Genomic DNA, 23,911 nt, shown 5'->3' with positions numbered 1-23,911 from the left:
TAACCCACAGCGCCATCCGCATCCCCACTTTTCCTTAGGATGTCTCTATTTTCATTGGAGAAATTTTAGATGGTGTGGAGTTATCTGACCCTTGAGCCGTTGGAAGGTAATCCTGTATAGGGAAGTTCTTTTAATGTTTGATGCTTTATTTTATATGTTGGAGGCTGCCCAAAGCAGCTGGGGTAACCCAGTAAGATGTGTGGGGGGGGGGTATAAATAGTAAAATTATCATTATGGAATGGGACCTCCCTATTTTCATTGGAGAAATGTTGGAGTGTGAGCACCGCATACATAATGTGCCTACTCACACTAAAAGTCTTACAGTATTTTTACGAGGACAAAAAAAAAAAACCAAACCCCAAACCAAGCAAACACACATAAATTTGAATTGAACTTGACGGGGGTGGAGACGCTCCTTCGGGTATACTGGACCGAGGCCGTTTAGGGCTTTCAAGGTCAGCACCAACACTTTGAATTGTGCTCGGAAACATACTGGGAGCCAGTGTAGGTCTTTCAAGACCGATGTTATGTGGTCTTGGCGGCCGCTCCCAGTCACCAGTCTGGCTGCCGCATTCTGGATTAGTTATAGTTTCCGGGTCACCTTCCAAGGTAGCCCCACGTAGAGCGCATTGCAGTAGTCCAAGCGGGACTACCCCTGCTCTTACCACTACAGCTGTCTCTCATACACACATACACAAACATTTCTTTGTGTGTTCAGATTGCCAGCTAGGGGGCTTTGCCATGCCTCTGGAGGAGTCCCTAACATGTTCCGGTTTCAACTTTCCGATTTCATCCCCTGCAGGATAAGGGCCTTGTCTCTCTTCCTGCCCCCCCATCTCCTCCTCCTCCTCCTCGCCAGGAGTGGGAGGGGACCTGCGGACTGTTCTGATGTCTTGTAATCCGCTTGTGCTAATAGCATTAGGGGTTTTAAACAAACAGGCCCTTGACCTCCTTGCCCAGTGGATGCTAAAGGGTTTTTTTGGGGGGGTGGCGGTGTGCAGTTGAAATGGCCAAGCCCAGCTTGGAGGGGGGGGGGGAAGTGGCGCCAGTGGAAAAGCTAAGAAGATTGCAAAGGGCTTGGGGGGGGGGAGATTGGATTTGGCAGAGATAAAGTGGGCAGTGAGAGCGCAGTTTACTCTTGCAAAAGGCACTCCACCCTCTCACCGGCCAGATCAGAATTCCCCGTGGGGGTGGGAAGGCTTCAGTGTGGGTGGTCAAGTCCAAAAATAAGGGGGTGCCCTGGAAATACTGAAATAAGAACGTAAGAAGAGCCTGAGCTGATCTAATCCAGCATTGCGTTCTCATGGTGGCCAACTTTTGGGAAACACGCAAACAGTGTTGTAAACAAAATCTATGCCTTTTTCCCCTTATGGGGGACACAAGAGCCCGTATAGAGTCCTTACGTGGGTTCCCTATCGATAGGAGAGAATAACAGAGGCCAAGCAGAGAATATTGAGAAGCAAAGCAGCTAGTAAGCTTGATCTTTATTGATCTGTTGCAACAGGGTACCCACTCACATACAGGAGAAGGAGGAGGACCCAGAACAAAGGTGTGCCTGCCCTTATATAGACATTTTAAGTTGCTCGTCCTGGAGCTCCAGACTACCCCTCCATAACATCATACCTACATCACAGAAGGGGTGTAACCCAAGACCACCCCCCACAAACATCATATCTACATCACAGAAAAGGCGATCTACAACAGAAATTTGAATGTTGTTGTTTTTCCTGTCTGCCAGGTTATCTGATAATGCCTTATCTGATTGCCTTTCCTGGTAGTCTGCCCACTCCTTTGAAATGGTGATTTCTAAATTCCTGTAACAAGGAAGGTTTTTTTCTGCCTCCTTGAGAGCAGTACATGTGAAAAGGATCTAGGAGTCTTGGTTGACCACAAACTTGACATGAGCCAACAGTGTGACGCGGCAGCTAAAAAAGGCAATGCAATTCTGGGCTGCATCAATAGGAGTATAGCATCTAGATCAAGGGAAGTAATAGTGCCACTGTATTCTGCTCTGGTCAGACCACACCTGGAGTACTGTGTCCAGTTCTGGGCACCACAATTCAAGAAGGACACTGACAAACTGGAACGTGTCCAAAGGAGGGCAACCAAAATGGTCAAAGGCCTGGAAACAATGCCTTATGAGGAACGGCTAAGGGAGCTGGGCATGTTTAGCCTGGAGAAGAGGAGGTTAAGGGGTGATATGATAGCCATGTTCAAATATATAAAAGGATGTCACATAGAGGAGGGAGAAAGGTTGTTTTCTGCTGCTCCAGAGAAGCGGACACAGAGCAATGGATCCAAACTACAAGAAAGAAGATTCCACCTAAACATTAGGAAGAACTTCCTGACAGTAAGGGCTGTTCGACAGTGGAATTTGCTGCCAAGGAGTGTGGTGGAGTCTCCTACTTTGGAGGTCTTTAAGCAGAGGCTTGACAACCATATGTCAGGAGTGCTCTGATGGTGTTTCCTGCTTGGCAGGGGGTTGGACTCGATGGCCCTTGTGGTCTCTTCCAACTCTAGGATTCTATGATTCTATGATTCCTCCCTCCTTGCAGAGAAACATTTGGTCAGTTGGGGAGTCAAAATGGTTTCAGGGAGGTCTTCCTGTGCTGATCTATGTACGTGCTTGGTTGGTACATCTATGAACATTTATTATATATTATATATGACCTTAAATTTTATTATTGCAACAGGAAAGCTGAGTGCAGGAGCAGCCCTTTCCCCTCCTGTGGCTTCTAGCAACTGGTATTATTCAGAAGGGTTTACTGCCTCTGACCCAATGCAGGCAGCGTTCCCACTTAAGGACTTCTAAAAGAAGCGTATAAATATTCTGACCATTGCCCGTTCCGCGTTTGCAAAAACACAGTTCTGTAAGGACCGTAGCACATGGCAGAGATGGATATCCCCCCCCTCTCTCTCTCACATGTCTCAGATGTGGGAGGTGGGGTCTTGGTTTGTTTTTATTGTTGTTGTTCTTGTTGTTATGCATTTTGTGTTCTCATTTTGTTTTTTTGTTGTTGTTGTGAAACACACACCCTCCCGTGATTTTCGGGTGAATGGCGGAATAATAAACCAATCAATCAATCAATCAATAAAATGTTAACCATGGTTCGGGAGCTTCCAGCACCGTTGCCAGCCCTGCCTGTTCATTCTGCACTGTGTGTGGGAAGCGCAGAAATGTCCTGGTTGCTGGCGGCAAAGAATTAAAAGAGCGGGGACCGTTTCCTAAGGATGGCCTTCAGATCTTGAGAGCAGATCCTGGTTTAGGGTGTTGCTGCTGCTGCTGCTGCTGTTGACTCCTGTGGCACTGACACCACAGCTCAGTCGGGCCCCATCCCCCCCCGCCCCCCCAGCGCTTCCATAAACCGCTTTCTTTGCTGGAGAGGATGCAGAATAGCAGATTCTGCCTTGAGCAAGCCAGAATTTTAATTCCCCACCCCTCCTTGTCAACTGCAGATGAATCCCAGGGTTGTTCTGTTTTTTTAAATAAGACAAGAAAATCCATTTAGGGCCTAACTGTGACCTTGGCCCTTGGCCACGTCTGTTAGGTCTTTAAAAGCCAAGTTAATTGATTGCACACACCCCCCCCCAAACGCCTGCACTCCCAAAAGTGATTCCCCCAGAAGGAAGGCAAATCTCTGTCCTTGAGCTCCAACTGAATACGGCCCTTCCTCCTCCTCCTCCTCCTCCTCCTCCTCCTCGCAGGGAGAGGGGTAAGAAGATTTAAAATTAACCCCTTTCCCTTTCCTTTATATATGGAGGTGGGTTGTCCCCAAACCTTCACATGCAGAGGTTTCTGGCCGGCCAGAGCTCTCAGGACACCACAGAGGCGGAGGAAGCAAACGGTAAGTGAGAAGGGGACCAAGTGTGCAGGATGCGGCCCCTTCCCACGCCCGTATCCCCCATAGGGCACTTCTGTCTCACAGAATCATAGAGTTGCAAGGGACCTCTGGTGGTCATCTATTCCAACCCCCTGCAATGCAGGGATCTCAGCTAGAGCATCCAAGACAGGTGGCCACCAAGCTCTGTGGAAGGAGAGCCCACGACTTCCCGAGGGAGAGCGTTCCACTGCTGAACGGCGCTTAACCCTGGGAAGGTTCTTCCTGGTGGTTCGTCTGAATCTCCTTTCTTCTGACTTGAGTCCATCGGTTTGGGTTCCAGCCTGTGGAGCAGGGGAAAGCAAGCTTGCTCCGTCTGTGAAAAGTCCGCTGGGCAGACAGGGCTCAGGAACCCCCTTGGCAGCGGGGAGCAGAAGGCAGGCTGATATGTCTTCCTAAGATCACAGAGGTCCCTCGGTCCCTCCTAACGTTGGCGCCTCGCCTGAACCAGATCTGGAGTTTCCCCCTTCTTTTTGCAAGGAGTGAGAATGCCCCCCCCAGGACACCACTGTTGTCCTACATTGCAGGCTCAGTCTGAGGGATGGGCAAATCTTCCCATTTTGTACATAGTGGTACCTCGGGTTAAGTACTTAATTCATTCCGGAGGTCCGTTCTTAACCTGAAACTGTTCTTAACCTGAAGCACCACTTTAGCTAACGGGGCCTCCTGCTGCCGCCGTGCCGCCGGAGCACGATTTCTGTTCTCATTCTGAAGCAAAGTTCTTAACCTGAAGCACTATTTCTGGGTTAGCGGAGTCTGTAACCTGAAGCGTATGTAACCCGACGTACCACTGTACTATCATCTTTATAATCTTAAATTCAGTTTGCCGCATATAATCACAACTGCGTGTTTGTTTGTTTTTAAAAAGGTATCTCAATAAGAATTCCCTTGTTGCTTTAGTGCACATATTTTAAAAAAGATATACCTTTTAGCAAGTGATTCCCCCAATTTTGGTATGCTGATTTTGCATGCACACGCACGTTTTTGTTCATGCTTTCTTCTCCATTGTACATACGTATATTTGTGCAGATTTTTGGGGGTTGGAGAACAGCGCTGCAAAATTCAGAGAAGTGTGAATTTTTTAAGGATAGCTGTGGTTGATTTGTTTGTGCTTCTCTCATGTCTTGCTTTAGGAAGATGTAAGTGACTCACAAAGATTCACAAGATTCACACCCAGATAAATAATCATCACATGTAAACAGCAGCCAAGCCAAACTTCCCCTCCATCCCCTCCTTCCTTCTTGTACCTTAACAGCAGGAATATTTTTAGGCAGGGGCAAAGCTGCCATGCTTCCCAAGAGGTGTGCGCAGGAGGGTTCCTCGTCACGTCCCAGAGGATCATGGCCCGTTGCTGTTGGACTTTGTGGCTTGGCTGTTGTGGGGATATTGTAAGGCCAGGGTCATGAGGAACAGAATTCCTTGCAAGTTACACTGCGGGCCTCACTGCGGGTGATGTGTCGCTTGAACATGCAGCGCTTTTTTAATCTTCCTGCCCTAGACGGGCTTCTGGGAGGAAGTACACAAAGACTGTACACAGTACTGTACTTTTCACCCCTCTTGCTGATTGTTGGGAATGTGTTGCCCTCTGGATGTTGTGGAACTAAGGCTTGCATCGTCCCTGAGTCCGACAACACTTGCACCTCCGCCACACATCCTTGATCTCTGGCGTTTCCACGGTCCTTCGAACTTGAGTCTAGGCACTGATTTGGTGGCTGAGACACCTCCGCAAACCAGCATGTGGTTCCTTTAAATCCCAACAGCAAACTTCACGTCTCACGCTGGCTTTTGCCAAATAACAGCCATCTCCCTCCGTTGGTGAAATCTTGTTCGGTTTCACCAATGGTTCAAGCAAAACGGTTTCCCATAAACTACTGAACTCTGAAGTTTTACTGCAGTTTGGGCTGAAACTTGGTAGCTCTTTCCTTACACTGGTGAAAAACTCTCTCTCACACACACACACAGCGAGGTGGGGTGGGAATTCTGCTGTGACATCATTTGTCCACTTCCATTTGTCCTTTTAACTAGCTCTAAGGCAATTACAAAGGGACGCGGGTGGCGCTGTGGGTTAAACCAAAGAGCCTAGGACTTGCCGATCAGAAGGTTGGCGGTTCGAATCCCCGTGACGGGGTGAGCTCCCATTGCTCAGTCCCTGCTCCTGCCAACCTAGCAGTTCAAAAACACGTCAAAGTGCAAGTAGATAAATAGGTACCGCTCCGGCGGGAAGGTTTCCATGCACTGCTTTGGTTTTGCCAGAAGCGGCGTAGTCACACTGGCAACATGACCCGGAAAAGCTGTCTGTGGACAAATGCCGGCTCCCTCGGCCTGTAAAGTGAGATGAGCGCCGCAACCCCAGAGTTGGCCACGACTGGACTTAACTGTCAGGGGTCCTTTACCTTTTACCCTTTTTTAGGGACCAGAAGGGCCATTTAGTCCAACCCGCTGCACTATAGGAATCACAGCTCAAGAATCCCCGGCAGATAGATGGATATCCAACCTCTGTTTAAAAACATTCAATGGAGGGGAATCCACCACCTTCTGAGGGAATCCATTCCACTGTTGAGCAACAATTACCAGCATAACGTTCTTCCTAATGTTGTGCGGCAGCCTTCCTTCGCTGAGGAACCACTCTATCCCTTTGATCGTCCTAGTTCATTTTGGGAGGAAGACATTTGCTACCAAACTAATAAATGGAATGTGTTTTGGTGCTTATCCTTGTCCTAATGACTTTTTTGCCCCTTGACAGGTCGGTAAGATGCACTGTGGCTGCACCCCTGAGGGGGTCCCTTCTCTCCCCAGCTCCTACTGGATCTCAGGTGAGGGTTGGGTGGGATGAGGAAGGGGCTCACACAGCGCGGCATCCCGGAGGGGGGTGTCTCAGCTCTGGGGTGGAGCAAGAGGGGGAGAGGCTGCCAGCCCCAAGTCTGTCCAAGAGCTTTCCTCGTTGTTTTCCCCTCTGCTTTGCGTCTAGGTCTGGCTTTCCCGGACTGGGCCTACAAGGCTGAATCCAGCCCGGGCTCCCGCCAGATCCAGCTCTGGCACTTCATCCTGGAGCTTCTGCAGAAGGAGGAGTTCCGGCACGTCATCGCCTGGCAGCAGGGGGAGTACGGGGAGTTCGTCATCAAGGACCCCGACGAGGTGGCGCGGCTGTGGGGCCGGAGGAAGTGCAAGCCCCAGATGAACTACGACAAGCTCAGCCGGGCCCTCAGGTGAGGGGAGCAGCCAGCACAGGTCTTTGCAATGCATCCTGTAAAGGTAAAGGGACCCCTGACCATTAGGTCCAGTCGTGGCTGACTCTGGGGTTGCGGCGCTCATCTCAATTTACTGGCTGAGGGAGCCGGCGTACAGCTTCCGGGTCATGTGGCCAGCAGGCAGGACTAAGCCACTTCTGGCAAACCAGAGCAGCGCACGGAAACACCGTTTACCTTCCCGCCGGAGCGGTACCTATTTATCTACTTGCACTTTGATGTGCTTTCAAACTGCTAGGTTGGCAGGAGCAGGGACCGAGCAACGGGAGCTCACCCTGTCATGGGGATTTGAACCGCCGACCTTCTGATCAGTAAGTCCTAGGCTCTGTGGTTTAACCCACAGTTCCACCCACCTCCCCTGTTCTCATTAGGGTGCTTTAGTTACACTGCATCCGACAACCATGTTCCTAGGGTGGGTTAGAGCAGCAGGAGCTGTTTCTTCTGTGAGCCTCTTGGGTGCTGCCATCTTGGATTTGATGGGAATGGATATAGAATAATGGAGCGGTGGTGTTGGGGGGACATCAAAGGCCATCTAGTCCAGCCCCCTGCAGTGCGGGAACCACAGCCAAAGAAGGCTGAGGCCACTCAACCTCTGTTTAAAAAACTTGCCAATAGCTTCCAAGGGAGCCCGTTCCACTGTGGGACGGCTCTCACCACCAGAAAGTTCTTCCTGATGTTTCTTGCTATTTGAATCTCCTTTCTTGGGCTCCTCCCCTCTGGAGCAGCAGGAACAAGCTTGATCCATCTTCCCCCTGTCACGTGTTTTAAGATGGCTATCATGTCACCTGTCAGTCTTCTCTTCTCCAGGCTGAACAGACCCAGCTGCCGCAACCATTCCTCATATTTTAGTTGTAAGTTTATTTTGGATGGCAAACAAGTGATTATTGATGATGATGATGATGATGCTTGATTTCCAGCAAAGTGCATGGTGGCTGTTGCCCATTGATGACAACAAATCTCAGGTGGCAGTGGCCATTGGCTCACCTCAGGTTATTCACTCACCTATACTGGCTGGTTAGGCAGCGTTGGGTGGGCTTTTTTGAAGCATGTGAGTTTCCAGGACAATTTGCCCATCTTTTTCTTTAGAATCATAGAATCCTAGAGTTGGAAGAGACCACAAGGGCCACCGAGTCCAACCCCCTGCGAAGCAGGAAACACCATCAGAGCACTCCTGACATATGGTTGTCAAGCCTCTGCTTAAAGACCTCCAAAGTAGGAGACTCCACCACACTCCTTGGCAGCAAATTCCACTGTCAAACAGCTCTTACTGTCAGGAAGTTCTTCCTAATGTTTAGGTGGAACATTTGTCTGCTTTGTTCCTGGGCGATTATCTAACCCTCTTCTGAGGTCTCCCATTGCGGCTTCTGGTTGGCCACTGTCAGAAGAAGGTTCTGATCCAGCAGCCGGGCTCGTCTGACTTTCTTACGTCGGTTCTCCTTTCTCCTCCTTCTTCGCAGGTATTATTACAACAAGCACATCCTCCACAAGACGAAAGGCAAAAGGTTCACCTACAGGTTCAACTTCAGCAAGCTGATCTTCATCAACTACCCGCTGTGGGGTGTCCAGCCTCCTTCTCGGCCGGTGTGGATGGGGGCAGCAAGGATGTACCGGCCTCGTGGCGGTGGGAGTCTCAGTGCGCAGACAGAGGTGGGCTCTGGCAGCTGTGTGGAATACCGCCTCCTCTGGCAGCGGCCCCTCCACACGGAGAGTCTTATCTTCCATGGAAATGCATTCCATGTTAAATAATACTAATACTAATAATAATAATTGAAGTGAGGGACAGGAGGCAGGAGTTGATAATGCAGGTGAGCTGCAAGCAAGCTGCCGGCCAGCTCTGTGGAGGCTCCTTTTATTGACACAAATATGCAAACCCAGGCAGATACATTTTGAGCTGTGACCTTTACACATCTTCCAGTCCCGAGATCGTGGGGTGGTACAAAGCTATTTTGGCACCTGTTTCCACTGCGTCATTTTCCCCTTGCACAGTGTATGACGAAGGAGACAAAGGTCTCAGAGACAAAGGTTACAGGCAGAACACCGCAGACTACTGAGACCGCAAAAGGTTAGACAGAGGGCACGATGTTCAGACAGCTGTGGCTTTGTCTGTGAGGGGGAGTGCGCCCCGGACCCAGCGATCAGCCCTACAAATAATAATAATAAAATTAATAATAATAAGAAAAAATATTTATACCCCGCCCTCCCCAGCCAAGACTGGGCTCAGGGCAGCTAACACCAAGTATAAAAACAATTGATTAAATTACAACTTAAAAACAAGATTAAAGTACAACATTAAAATGCAGCCTCATTTCAGTAGAAACTCAAAAAAAAAAAAACTTTTTGGGGATGAAAACGTCAAGCCTTCACCAAGGCCAACTATCCAGACTGGTCCTACATGGGCCAGAAAAAAGCCAGGGAAGTCCCCAAATAGGAGTTCCATCACAGAAAAAGAAAGGAAAAAGGAAAGAGGGGGAGGGGATCAAGTTGATTCCAAGGCAAAGGCCAGGCAGAACAACTCTGTCTTGCAGGCCCTGCGGAAAGAAATCAGATCCCGCAGGGCCCTGGTCTCATGAGGCAGAGCGTTCCACCAAGTCGGGGCCATCACTGAAAAGGCCCTGGCTCTGGTTGAGGCTAATCTGACTTCCTTAGGGTCCGGGACCTCTAGGGTGTTGCTATTTAGGGACCTTAAAGTCCTCCGTGGGGCACAACCCTGAGGGCCCCTCCATTGTAGGTGCAAAGTAAGGATGCCTAGAGGGGCCTTGAAAGCCACACTATTCCTCTACACAAACTGCACGGTAGGAGCCCTCAGCACCCTCAGGAGGCCCTTCGGCAGACGTTTGTCATGTAGGTACATGAGAAGAGAGCGGGGCCTTCTCTGTGGTGGTGCCCCGGCTGCCTACTGCCCCCTCCACTTACACTACCAAGGCTACGCCTAGTGCTGCATCTAGGCAACATCTACTGCGTCCTTTTCCGCGAGAGGCGCAAACCTTTCTATTTGCCCCATCAATTTCAGATGATGATGATGGTATTTTAATTCATATTATTTCTTTATTTATTGCATTTAGATCCCACCTTTCCCACATGAGGAGCTCAAGGTGGTGTATGTGGTTCCTCCTCCCCCCATTTAATCCCCACGACAACCTTGCGAGGCAGGTTAGGCTGAGAGGCAGTGACTGGCCCATGTCAACGAGTGGGCTACAACGCCAAGAAGGGATTTGAACCTTGATGGCACTCCAACCACCACACTGGCTCAATTTAAAGATTATTTATTTATCTATCTATCTATCTATCTATCTATCTATCTATCTATCTATCCCTCCAATATTGTATTCTTGGACAGACTTGTTGTTGTTTTAACTTTTAATTTCTTTCCACACCACCCTGAAATGCATTTTTTGAATAAGAGGTGGTCTGTATCCATTTAAAAATAAAAATTACTTGGCGATCCCTTGAAACACTGTCCTGCGGCCCTTCCCTCTTTCCTTTCCAGCTCTTCCAGAATATGATGTTTGGCCGAAGGACCTGCCCTGACCACCTAGCCTTCCACAGGTGTGCCCCTGACCTGACACTTGACCTAGAGGACCCCAGGGAGAAGATGGGAGCAATGGCCGCCAGCCCTTGTAAGTGTGCAATGTGTTACATAAGGCAGGGTCCCCTTTGACACCTGGACCCTGAGATTGAGGGAAGTCAAGAAGGTGGTGGTGATGAGAGAACGGGGCCTTCTCTGTAGTGGCCCACTCACATACACACGCCATTTACAGAATGCTCTCCCTAGTGAGGCCCGCCTGGTGCCAGCCTTGTCATTGTTTTTAGTACCAGGCAAGGACTTCCTTTGTTTTGTTTTCCAGCTCATCCTAAAGTCTAAAGTCGCCACTTTAAATAACAAAGGAATCTGTTTTTTAGTTTATTGTTACTTTAACTTTTTGAAAACCTTAAATTGTTGATAGTTTTTCTTATTGATAATTTTATTGTTTTATATTGTTTTTGTAAACTGCTTTGAGGTTGGTTGGGTTTTTTTTAGCATTCAAGCATTGTTTATTTTTTTTTAAAGGGAAAAGAAAGTCCAGTTTTTAAAAAAGTATTTATTTAGGACGACAGGGGCATTAATTAGATTAGATTAATTGAGTAATTCATCTCTATCCCGCCCTTCCTCCAAACGAGCCCAAGGCAGCAAACAAATCATGACTGAAACAATGCAATTCTACAGGCAGTTAAAAACAACCTTCTGAAAAGATTGCAGAATTGGTCATGGATATTGTCAGAGCTGCCACCCAGTCCCAGCTCACATAGGACCAAGTCCGCCAGCGTTCACTTTATAAGAGTCTTTATTAAGTTACAGGTTTCATTTCCGAACTGCAGCGTGCAGCTCTACACCTTCTGCCCTAGGTCGGCGAAGACCCGTCTGAGTCTCCGCCCCTTGCACACCAGCTTAATACCCTAGCCTTGCTCCACCTCCTTCGCCTCTCCCTACGTCTCTGGGTCCTTCTGCCCCCCTGGGCCTCCTCCCTTCTACTCTCCTCTGACGCTGACCCCCCTGATCCTTCTGCCTCCTTGCGGCGGGCTTTAGGACCTGGCTCACTCTCCGGGCTGCTTACTGCTCCAGCTTCCGCTGCATTTGAACTTGGCGCGCGCGCCCAACTCTCTACTTTCCTCTTAACCGTTGCCTCGCTCTCTGAGGAGGGCGTGACCACCCCTGACTCGTGCCCTCCCTCCTGCTGACAGCCTCCGGAACCCGATGCCTGGCTACCTTCCTCCCTGCTGCTCTCAGTCTTGAGCGTGGGTCCCGACTTCCAGCTGCTGCCGCCCTCAGTTATGAGCGTGGGTCCCGACTTCCAGCTGCTGCTCTCTGAATCTCCTCTGTTCCCTTCCTCCTGGGGTGTCCCCCCGGATCCCCCCCTTGCTCTGCTCACTGGGGCTCCCTTTTGGGAGTCCTCTGACTCACTGCTTAGGCTTGGAGATCTCGGGTCGTCATCATCACTCATTTTCCCTTCGGATTCCTCCCCCTCGCTCTCTGCTTCCTCCCTTCTCTGCGTCTCTGCTCCTGAACCCCTGACATCCATCCCCCCCTCGAAGCCCCCCCTTCCCCCCTCCCCGCTTTCAGGTGTGGGTGCTGGGTGCTCCATCATCACGGGAGGGAATGCCGGATACAGTTCGCTCCCCATGGTTGGCCGCCAACTGAAGACCTCCGAGTCTTCCTCCTCGCGGTCGCCGACGTTGACCTGTTCCGCTTCCATCTCTGTACCGCCGTGCTCGAACCCAAGGTCCTCCCCGAACACGTCCATGTCAGTCTCTGCGTCGGTTGCTCGACCTGGCATCTCCAGCCACTTCCGGCGCCATTGCTCCTCCGGTCGATCGTCCCACCAATACGAGGTGTCTGACGCCGAACCCGCCGGCGATCCTTCTGGGGAACGGGTGCTCAGTGCGGGTTCCCCGTCCGAGTCGAATCCATGGAACGTGCTGGAAGAAAGTGTGGGCGTGAACAGCCAGTCGTCGAAGAAGCTCGCTGGCATGGGTCTGTGTGGGAAAAGGGCATGAAACTCGTCCTTGAGCAGGGGTTCCTCCAAAGCGTAGTCTGGCACCCAGCTATTGGCGCTGGCCCGGGTGCCCTCTCTGGCTAGGAGGTATTCGACTCCCTCTTCTCCCCATCTGGAGTCCAAAATCTCCGTGACCTCGTTGATGGGGTCTTGCTGCGTCACCCCTCGCGTCTCCGTCCGCTCCCGGAACGGACTCGGTGCCGTCCCTGGCTCCTGGAATCTGTGAGGTGCCTTGTAGGGAGTGAGCACCGACCTGTGGAACACCGGATGCATTCTGGAACCCTCCGGCAGCGCCAGTCGGAAGGCTACCGGGTTGATCTGTGCTTCGACTTGGTACGGACCAATTTGCTTGTGCCCCAACTTCTTCTTGGCTAGTGACCTGGTCGGCACTGCGTGGGCTGCCAACCAGACCCAGTCTCCCACTTGGATCTCTTCGCCAACCCGCCTGTGCTTGTCAGCTTGCACCTTGTAGGCGTGCTTAGCTAGCTCCAGCTGCCGTCTGAGTTGATCGTGTACCGCCTGCAACTCTGACGCGAACGCGTCCGCCGTCTGTGGTTCTCCGTCCCCCACTCTCTCCCGTCCCGGGAAGGTTCTGGGATTCCTCCCATTGTTGGCGAAGAACGGCGTCACCCCTGTGGACACGTGCTTCGTGTTGTTGTAAGCGAACTCGGCGAGCGGCAGGTAATCCACCCAGGTCGCAGGTTGTTGATTGGCATAGCATCTCAGGTACTGCTGCATGATGGCATTGACCCTCTCTGCTTGCCCGTTGGTCTGCGGGTGTCTTGCTGATGCCAGATCGACCTTGACATTTAGAAAACTCATCAGCTTCTGCCAGAAATTCGAGACGAACTGGCGCCCGCGGTCGGACAGGATAGACCGCGGCAGACCATGCACTTTGAACACGTGATCTATGAACAGTTTGGCGGTTTGTTCCGCCGTGGCCACCTTCGCACACGGAATGAAATGTGCCATCTTGGTGAACAAGTCCACCACCACTAGTACAGCTGTCTTGCCTCTCGAGCTGGGTAGATCCGTAACAAAGTCCAGGGCCACTCTCTCCCACGGTTCAAACGGCGTTTGCAGCGGTTCCAGCAGTCCCGCCGGTGGTTTGTGCACCGGTTTGGCCCTCTGGCAGGTGTCGCACCTCGCAACGTAGTCCGCGACTTCCCCTCTCAGTCTGGGCCACCAAAAGTCCCTTGCGACTAATTCCACCGTTTTTTCCGTGCCAAAGTGCCCGGCCGTGGGTGCGTCGTGCAGCTGCTGCAGTACCCTGGCGCGAAGTTCGTCTCCCGGCACGTAGATGGCCCCTTTACGTAAGAGCAAGCCGTCTCGTATCTGGAACTCGTCGCCCTTCGCCGTGCCCTTGTGCACCTCTGCCATCTTCGCCCGCGCGAAGGAGTCGTCCTGCAACGCCCGCCGCACCGCATCCAGGTCTACTGTGGCTGAAGCGCACGCCCACGCTGTTGGCGCGAAGATGTGCATGGCTGCCGCTGGCTTCGCCTCTTCGAGGTATTGCGGTTTGCGGGACAGTGCATCCGCCATGACGTTGGTGTCGCCTGGGACGTACTCTATTCGGAAATTGAAGTCAGCAAAGAACTCCGCCCAACGTATCTGCCTCTGGTTCAGGAACTGAGCCGTGCGCCAGTGCTCCAGATTCTTGTGATCCGTGCAGACCTGCACCGTGTGCTTGGCGCCGATCAGGAAGTGCGTCCACGCCTTGAAAGCTGCATGAATGGCCAGCAACTCCCTGTCCCAGATGGTGTAGTTCTGCTCCGACTTGCTGAGCTTTCTGGAGTAGAACGCTCCCGGCCTCCAGACCCCCTGTGGGTCCCTTTGCAGCAGGACAGCTCCCACTGCTCTATCGGACGCGTCTGTCTCTACCCGCATCGGTTTGCTGGGGTCGATATGCAGCAGTTGCTCTTCCGACGCGAAGAGACGCTTGAGTGCCTGAAAGGACTGCTCCGCCTGCTCCGTCCAGATGAATTTCTTTTTCTTGGAGCTTAGCGTGTCCGTAATGGCCGCCGTCTGCATCGCGAACCCCTTGATAAACTTGCGATAGAAGTTGGCGAAGCCGACAAACCGCTGGACCTCCTTCCGATTGCGCGGGCTCTTCCAATCCAACACCGCACGAACCTTGGCGCTGTCCATGGCTAGCCCCTTGTCCGACAACTTGTAACCCAAGAAATCCACCTCCGTCGTGTCGAACTGGCACTTCTCCAGTTTGGCGTACAGTCTATGCTGCTGCAGCCTCTTCAGCACCTCCCGAACATCTTGGTCATGGGCTTGCTGCGAGTCGGAGAATATCAGGATGTCATCCAGAAAGCAGACGCACTTCTTGTAAAGGAGTCCCGCCAACACATGATGCATGAAAGCTTGGAAACAGTGAGAACCGTTTTGCAATCCAAACGGCATCACTCTGTATTCGTAGGTGCCCAGAGGCGTGAACATGGCTGTCTTCCACTCATCGCCCTCCCTCATGCGGATGAGATTGTACGCACCTCGCAGGTCCAACTTGGTGAACACGCGTCCCTTGCGCACCGTCGCTAGCAGGTCGTCAATCCTGGGCATGGGGAAATCAGAAGGCTTGGTCATCTTGTTTAAGAGGCGAAAATCCACCACCAGTCTTTTCTGGGGCGTGTCCTTCTTCTTCACGAAGAAAACAGGACTGCCCCCTACTGCCCTGGACTCCCGGATGAAACCGCGCTGCAAATTGTGATCTATGAACTGTTTGAGTTCCTGTAATTCGTCCTCAGACATGGAATACAGCTTCCCTTTCGGCAGCGTCGCCCCTGGTAGGAGGTCAATCTTGCAGTCATATTGCCTGTGCGGTGGTAGCTTGTCAGCCTCTTTCTCGCAGAAGACCTCCAAAAAGTCCGCGTATTTGTGGGGGACTGCTTGCAACGTTCCCAACTGCAGTTGTGATTCCTCCTCCTCTCCCTCCTGTCTGGGCAGGATGCAGTGTTCTGCGCAATAAGAGGAGCCGAAGATCAGCTGTCTCTGGTACCAAGCCAGTGTCGGACTGTGCCTGTCCAGCCAACTCATGCCCAACACAATGGGCGTGTCCGACAGTTGGGTGACATTAAAACTGATGACTTCCCTGTGGTTGCCAAGGCGCATCACCATCGGTGGCGTTTGCTTCACCACCTGCCCCCCTATCAACTCTCTGCCATCCACTGTGACGACTTGCAGGGGCAGAGTGGCAGGCAGTAGCTGTATAGCGTGCTGCTCCACAAAATCCTGCGCTATAAAGTCTGCGTTGCTTCCAGAATCCACAGAAAGCGGCACTTCGATAGTGACGCCATCGGGTAGCTGGAGAGATGCTGTGAGCTGCACTACTGGTTTGGGTGGGAGGGGGTCCGTGGGTTGCAAGATCGCTGGGGACTGCTTCACTGATGCGTCTGGCTGGGCCCCAGTGCCTCTGTCTCCAGCCAGACATCGTCGTTTCCCTGCTGTGGTTCTCCTTGCTGCGTTGCTGCAGTCACCATTGCCGAGGCTGCAGTGTGCTTGTGGAGCCTCCGGGGACACTCTTTCGCCAAATGGCCTGGATCCTCGCAGATGTAACACTTCCTGTTCCCTCTAGGAGGCTTCGCTTTCACTGCTGTCGGTGCTTGGGCTCTGGCTGCTGACTGAGCCCTTGCACCTCCAACCTCCATCGGTTCCCCTCCCCCTCCAGGCGGAGGTGTGGATTGCGCACGCGCTGCTTCTCTTGGAACGAAAGAGAAACTTCTCGCTGCTTCGCGCCCTCCACGTCCTTCATCTCTGCACCAGGGACGTTCTTCCAGCCTCACCCCCACAGTCAGCGCCCTTTGGACCACCTCCTGCGTGCTTCGGGGCCTCTCCCCCCTTGCAATTTCATCCTTGACCGCTGAGCTTAGACCCTCCCAGAACAGGTCTCTGACAGGGGGCGAATCCCGGTCCCATTCTAAGGCACTGACCAGCGCAAAAAAGCGGGCGTGGTACTGCCGGACGCTCGCCCTCCCTTGTTTTAGTCCATGAATCTCCCGTCGGGCAAGATCCACATCAATAGTAGACAAAAAACACGCATCCATCGCTTTGATAAAGGCATCTGCATTCTGAAGCGCCGGATCTTTATCCCTCCACAAATTGCGTAGCCACGCTTTAGCATCCCCATGCAAATGGGATAGTATGAACCCCACTTTCTCTTCCTCATCTCTAAAGTCTTTTGCCAGCAGTTGCAGTGCGCACATTACGTCTGCTCGAAAATTGGGGTACTGTTGTAAATTCCCATCGAAGTGAGCCACAAGCCCTCCTGCTCTCCGTGCCAACCCAACCCCCTCCGGTCTGGGTCCTGGCTGCCCGTGTTTAACCCATGCTTCAAACCTGGCGTGGAGATCTCTGTAGGCGGCTGCCGCATCCTCCTCCCTCTTCTTGGATGCCAGTACCTCCGCGTTCAATTGGGTAACTGCCTGTTGCAGCGCTGCAACTTTCTCTGCTTCCGTCATCTCTGCTAACCGTCGTGAGCTTGCTCCCAAACACCGATCCCCTCCTCCAGCTGCCTCTCTCTCCGCTGCGAGATATCAGGTGTCCGAAGCTTTTATGAGACGGGTCTTACTGTCAGAGCTGCCACCCAGTCCCAGCTCACATAGGACCAAGTCCGCCAGCGTTCACTTTATAAGAGTCTTTATTAAGTTACAGGTTTCATTTCCGAACTGCAGCGTGCAGCTCTACACCTTCTGCCCTAGGTCGGCGAAGACCCGTCTGAGTCCCCGCCTCTTGCACACCAGCTTAATACCCTAGCCTTGCTCCACCTCCTTCGCCTCTCCCTACGTCTCTGGGTCCTTCTGCCCCCCTGGGCCTCCTCCCTTCTACTCTCCTCTGACGCTGACCCCCCTGATCCTTCTGCCTCCTTGCGGCGGGCTTTAGGACCTGGCTCACTCTCCGGGCTGCTTACTGCTCCAGCTTCCGCTGCATTTGAACTTGGCGCGCGCGCCCAACTCTCTACTTTCCTCTTAACCGTTGCCTCGCTCTCTGAGGAGGGCGTGACCACCCCTGACTCGTGCCCTCCCTCCTGCTGACAGCCTCCGGAACCCGATGCCTGGCTACCTTCCTCCCTGCTGCTCTCAGTCTTGAGCGTGGGTCCCGACTTCCAGCTGCTGCCGCCCTCAGTTATGAGCGTGGGTCCCGACTTCCAGCTGCTGCTCTCTGAATCTCCTCTGTTCCCTTCCTCCTGGGGTGTCCCCCCGGATCCCCCCCTTGCTCTGCTCACTGGGGCTCCCTTTTGGGAGTCCTCTGACTCACTGCTTAGGCTTGGAGATCTCGGGTCGTCATCATCACTCATTTTCCCTTCGGATTCCTCCCCCTCGCTCTCTGCTTCCTCCCTTCTCTGCGTCTCTGCTCCTGAACCCCTGACAGATATATATATATATATATATGGTTTTGGTGTCTTCGGGTGTCTTCCCGTGTAAGAGTCGGGGTGTCTGGGCGACGTTTCGACGAGGTCTCACTCGTCATCTTCAGGCTGGTGCTTTCGGCTTCTTGTTACTGGAACAGAGCAGAATCTGGTGTTTGAGTTCCTATAAATACTGTTGAGGGGTGTGGTGTATAGCCTCCAACGTTCTGGGCAGAGAGGAAGTTCCTAGATTAGTGTGCCTTTTCTTCTTTTGTTCCTTAATTACTTGAGGGATATCTTGAGTGATTTCATGAGTGATATTCTGAATACCATTGGGTGGGTCATTAAGTGTAGATTAGTTGCTAAAGCTTTCGTGTCTTGACCTCTTGAGCTTGTGAAGAGTTTTTCTGAGAAGATGGCTGTGCTGCAAAACCTGATGGCTCCCTAGGACACACTATCTACCGGAAAAAAACACACACCAACCGCTACTTACATGCACAATCACACCACCACCCTGCACAAATAAACTCCGTAGCCAAGACTCTCATCTCCAGAACCAAACGCCTGGCTGACAAAGACCACTTGACAACTGAGTTACAGAATCTCTCAAATGTGTTAATCGCCAATGGATACCAGAAAAACAAGGTTACGAAGCTAATCCAAAAAGAAACACCCCCCAAAAACCAAGACACAGAAGAAAACAATGGCATGGCCCTCCTTCCTTACATCAAGGGCACTACAGACAAAATTAGCAAAATCCTCCATAAACACAATATCAAAACAGCCTTCTGCACCAACCAAAAAATAGCCAATATCCTCAGAAACCCAAAAGACAAAATCCAGCTCGAAAACCAAGGGGTCTATGAAATACCCTGCAAAGTCTGCCCAGCCACGTACATTGGACAAACAAACAGACGAATAAATGCACGTATCGCAGAACACAAGAATGCCGTCAAAAAAGAAGAAAAAACTTCCTCTCTTTTCCAACACATGAAAGAAACAGGACACGAAATTAATTTTGCAGATTCCAAATTGCTCTTTAACATGGAACATCACCACAAGAGAATAATCATGGAAGCCATCGAGATAGAGAAACACCCTCACAACATGAACAAGCGTGACGACACGTCCCGCCTGCCTGACATCTGGAAATTAGCCCTCCCCACAAAAACCGACACCAGAACCAGAGGCACACAGAACGCCGTCACCAATCAACCACACCAGACCCAAACCCAGACCCTCTCCACAGACATATTACAGACTCCATCCAGTAGCCAAACTATAGTGGCACCTCCGGATGCTGCACCCCCCTGCAATCCCTACACAGATCTGGCTGGCACAAGGCACAAAATTACAGCTCGCCCCTATACACGAAGCCAAGCCAGAGCACAACTAAATGCAGCACAGCCATCTTCTCAGAAAAACTCTTCACAAGCTCAAGAGGTCAAGACACGAAAGCTTTAGCAACTAATCTACACTTAATGACCCACCCAATGGTATTCAGAATATCACTCATGAAATCACTCAAGATATCCCTCAAGTAATTAAGGAACAAAAGAAGAAAAGGCACACTAATCTAGGAACTTCCTCTCTGCCCAGAACGTTGGAGGCTATACACCACACCCCTCAACAGTATTTATAGGAACTCAAACACCAGATTCTGCTCTGTTCCAGTAACAAGAAGCCGAAAGCACCAGCCTGAAGATGACGAGTGAGACCTCGTCGAAACGTCGCCCAGACACCCCGACTCTTACACGGGAAGACACCCGAAGACACCAAAACCTGCATTCCTGTACCCGTGAAAATCTACGAAAGCATATATATATATATATATCCAACAAAAGTAGTGTAAAAAAACCCACAATTTTTAATCTGAAAGCATTTGTAAATGGCTGTGATAACGTAACATTTCAGCCAGATCAGCTGCTGTGAATCAGAGTGAACTATATTTTTGGAGGCTTAACAGCCGGCTTGGATTGGCAAATTGTTAGCTGGCGGGTCAGTTGTTCCAAGGTGACCTCATGTGGCTCTTTCAGTAGGTCAGCAAGGAAAGGACCACAAACAAATGAGACCTGTGAGTGACCAGTCGGTGGCCCTGGACTGGACGTGTGGTCTTCTTGTGCCCCCTAGCGGTGGGTTCTGGGTCCAACCTCTCCTGGCTCAGTTTATGCTTGATCTTTCAGTCCCATTTCCATGGGCAGGAGAGCGTACCAGTTGAAATTATAGGAAGTCGAACATGGAAGGATTGGGAAGAAATTTTAACTTCCCTCTTTGTCACTGACATGCTAAATCGCCTTTCCCTTTCACCTCCAAACTTCAGTTTCCTGCTGTGGTCAAAGGTAAAGGGACCCCTGACCACTAGGTCCAGTCGTGGCCGACTTTGGGGTTGCAGCGCTCTTCTCGCTTTATGGGCCGAGGGAGCCGGCGTACAGCTTCCGGGTCATGTGGCCAGCAGGACTAAGCCGCTTCTGGTGAACCAGAGCAGCGCACGGAAACGCCGTTTACCTTCCCGCCAGAGTGGTACCTATTTATCTACTTGCACTTTGATGGGCTTTCGAACTGCTAGGTTGGCAGGAGCAGGGACAGAGCAACGGGAGCTCACCCTGTCATTGTGGGGATTCAAACCGCTGACCTTCTGATCGGCAAGTCCTAGGCACGGTGGTTTAACCCACAGCGCCACCCGCATCCCTGCTGTGGTCAAAACATCTCTTTAAAACAAACAAACAAGCAACAACAACAATTTCTCACATTTTGGTCCCACCTCCTTTCCATCATGGAAACTGAGTGATGCTGGCATCTTTTTTCACTCTTTCAAAATCATGGGGAGGAGTGGGGGGCGGGCGGGCTGTGTACAAGAATTACAGCAAAACACAAGTTTTTTTAAAAATAACAATAAAGCCACAGTAATTCTGCAGGTTTCAGGCAAGGGACATTCTCAGCCTTACCTGGAGATGTTGGGGGTGGAACCTAGGACCTTCTGCATGTAAATCCAATGCTGTGCTGTTGAGAGACAGGGGTTCCCCTTAAAATAAAGTAAGATTCTAGTCCTCATGGTTCTGAATAAAGTGCTTGTATTAATCAAACAGTATTACCTCCCACCAGATTAACTGGGGGAACTAGTCTTTAGTTGATAGGTCAGTTAAAGTTTGCAGCCCTTAGAATAATGTTACAAATAGACAAGTCATTTAAAAAAGCCTGGAGATGCCTTTTCACTTAAGACGAGTGCTGGATCAGGCCAATGCCCCATCTAGTCCAACACCTTGTTCTCACCATGGGCAGCCTTTGGAAGCCTGCAAGATGGACGTGAGCAGCATCCTGCCCCCCTGTGACCCATATTCAGCAACTCGTATTCACAGGCAGGACACCTCTGACAGTAGAGGTGGAACAGAGCCATTGTGGCTAGTAGCCGATGGCAGCCTGGCCCTTCATGATGGATCTAATCCTCTTTAGTTGACACTTTTGGTCTCTTCCAATTCTACAATTCTTCTAATGCCAGCCAAGTCACTTGCCAGTTTTTGCTTTTAACTCTTCTGGGGACTTTCTTGTTTTCTTTTTCTTTCCTTCTTTCCTTCCTTCCGTGGGAGCCAGTGTGGTGTAGTGGTTAAGAGCGGTGGACTCGTAATCTGGGGAACTGGGTTCGCGTCTCCGCTCCTCCACCTGCAGCTGCTGGGTGACCTTGGGCCAGTCACACTTCTCTGAAGTCTCTCAGCCCCACTCACCTCACAGAGTGTTTGTTGTGGGGAAGGAAGGGAAAGGAGAATGTGAGCCGCTTTGAGACTCCTTCGGGTAAGTGATTGTTAGGATATACAGTGGTACCTCGGGTTACAGACACTTCAGGTTACAGACGCTTCAGGTTACAGACTCCGCTAACCCAGAAATAGTACCTTGGGTTGAGAACTTTGCTTCAGGATGAGAACAGAAATCATGCTCTAGTGGCGCAGCGGCAGCAGGAGGCCCCATTAGCTAAAGTGGTGCTTCAGGTTAAGAACGGTTTCAGGTTAAGAATGGACCTCTGGAACGAATTAAGTACTTAACCCGAGGTACCACTGTAGTTCTATTCCACCTTAAAAGGGTCAGGCATGACTGTTGTGTATCACATGCCTGTTTACATCCAGCACAGTCTGCTGGGAACTTCCGTTGTATGTTGCTTTTGCTATACTGCTGTTTTGCCGGAGACGAAGGGATGGAGACATGTTTTCCTTCGTTCCTGAACTATGCTGAATGAATGCTGTAAATATGCTTGCACTTTTCTCTGTCCGACTCATCTGCTGTGTGATGATTTACACACTCTGCTGACAGAGCGTGCACGGGTTTCTAAACGTATCGGAGGCTCATGTCGCTGTTTGATGCTGTTCTAAGGAAGACTGGCTGCCGGCCAGTGGCTGGAGCCAGCTGGGGACCTGCCTGATGCCCCCGTCTTCCCGGCAGTATCCCAACCGTGATAAAGCAGGATATCAAATCCAAACTCTTCTTCTTCCTTCCTTCCTTTCTTCCTCTCCAGGTCTTGGGTCCATCTCTCCTTCTTGCGTCTTCAACTCCTGCTGCTGCTTCCGAGCCCAAGAGAAATGCCACCCTCTGGCTGCGTTCCCCACACCCCTCCCTCACCCAGGCTTTGCCCCCCACCCTGGCCGGCAGCTCTGCCCAGGGCTACCCCAGCAGTACCCGCTCTCCAATCCGCCTTGCTTTGCTGCTGCTGCCAGTAGTCACTTTTTCAACCGGGGAGGTCAACCTGCCGTGCCCTCAGAAGAGAGAGCGTCGTTCCCAAGCCAGCTGGCCAACCCCAAAGCACAACACCGCCTGATGGCCATGGACTCTCCCGCAAGGAAGTCGGGAGGAGGAGCTTTCCCTGGGCTGGAGGTCCTGCCTGACTCTCCCCTGTCATCTTGGGAGGAAGATGAGACACAGCAGGAGGTTTGTCATGGTGCTCGTCTCCTTGGCCAGGCCTGCCTTGGGGTCAAGGCTGAGCTGGCACTGGTGGAGGCCAGATCCTGCGGCAAACTGCTTGTGGGTCCCCGTGCGGCAGGGAAAGGTCTGCAAGGCTCCTCACAACTCAGCAACCTCCAGCCAGCAGCTGTCCCAAACACTGTTGGCCCTGGTTTTAGGCCAGTGGCTGGTGGGAAACTTGACTGGGCGATGCCCTCTCCTCAAGTTTGAGCAAAGGTCTCCCTTTCTCTTTCTTTCTTTGTGGAAGAACTTCCACCTTCCTGCCAACACAGCTGAACTGCTTCTTCTCCGCTCCAAATCAGTCATAGCTTCAGGTCTTGTTTCCTTGCAAAGTCAGCAGCGCAGAATTTCCTGATCCCCAAACCAAAGAGAAGCCGCTTGCCTGGGCAGACTTGTGGGATGGAATGACCACGTGGTGCAAAACAGGACTCTGTGTCTCTGGGATGCAGTTCTGCCCAGCGAACCGAAGTCTGAAAGCTCCCAGAAATAAGCCAAGGATGTTTGCATATAGACCAGCCAAAGTTCACTCCTCCTTGCTAAAAGCTGCCTGTATCTATGCGTGCATGTTTAATAAAGAACGTTACGTTGTGGGTGAACATATCAGACGACACAGTGATTCTTCAAACTGCTCTTGTTCATTCAGAGGCCAGGGCAGAACTGAACTGAAGGGCTCAGTCAGCCTGCTTATATAGAGCTCCAGTACAACGTTACTGTAGCAACTTTCTAAAACTATCCAATCACTGAACGTCACTTTCAATCCTTCATTTGCATAACTATCTACCGTACCCCCCTGCTGGCCCAGGGTGAGAACTTCAGTACATAACAAAGAATACCTGCGAACACTCCTAATCCGGTTGACGGCCTGATTCTGGGGTCATGAGATGGCCTTTCATTCCTGATTTGATTGGCCCCAGCCTGACACCTTTTCTGGGTGCTAGATTGCCAACAGAATAGGAGCACCTG

General features: G+C 51.3%; 1 protein-coding gene across 1 annotated transcript; it reads left to right on the top strand.

Annotated features, from left to right (window-relative positions):
• Positions 1 to 6,707: 6,707 nt before the first annotated feature.
• On the top strand, positions 6,708 to 23,489 carry LOC309521321 (uncharacterized protein; the record flags this gene model as incomplete). The annotated part of the gene is made up of 4 exons (XM_082203687.1): positions 6,708 to 7,084; positions 8,581 to 8,770; positions 10,611 to 10,740; positions 22,506 to 23,489. 4 exons carry the CDS (start codon positions 6,708 to 6,710, stop codon positions 23,156 to 23,158), a joined length of 1,350 nt encoding a protein of 449 aa, XP_082059813.1. The 3' UTR covers positions 23,159 to 23,489.
• Positions 23,490 to 23,911: the final 422 nt, after the last annotated feature.

This window comes from Podarcis vaucheri, assembly GCF_965113315.1.
Source record: "Podarcis vaucheri genome assembly, chromosome: 16".
NCBI lineage: Eukaryota > Metazoa > Chordata > Lepidosauria > Squamata > Lacertidae > Podarcis > Podarcis vaucheri.
Note: the sequence above shows the minus strand (reverse complement) of the source record. Positions and strands in the feature narration are given on the sequence as shown.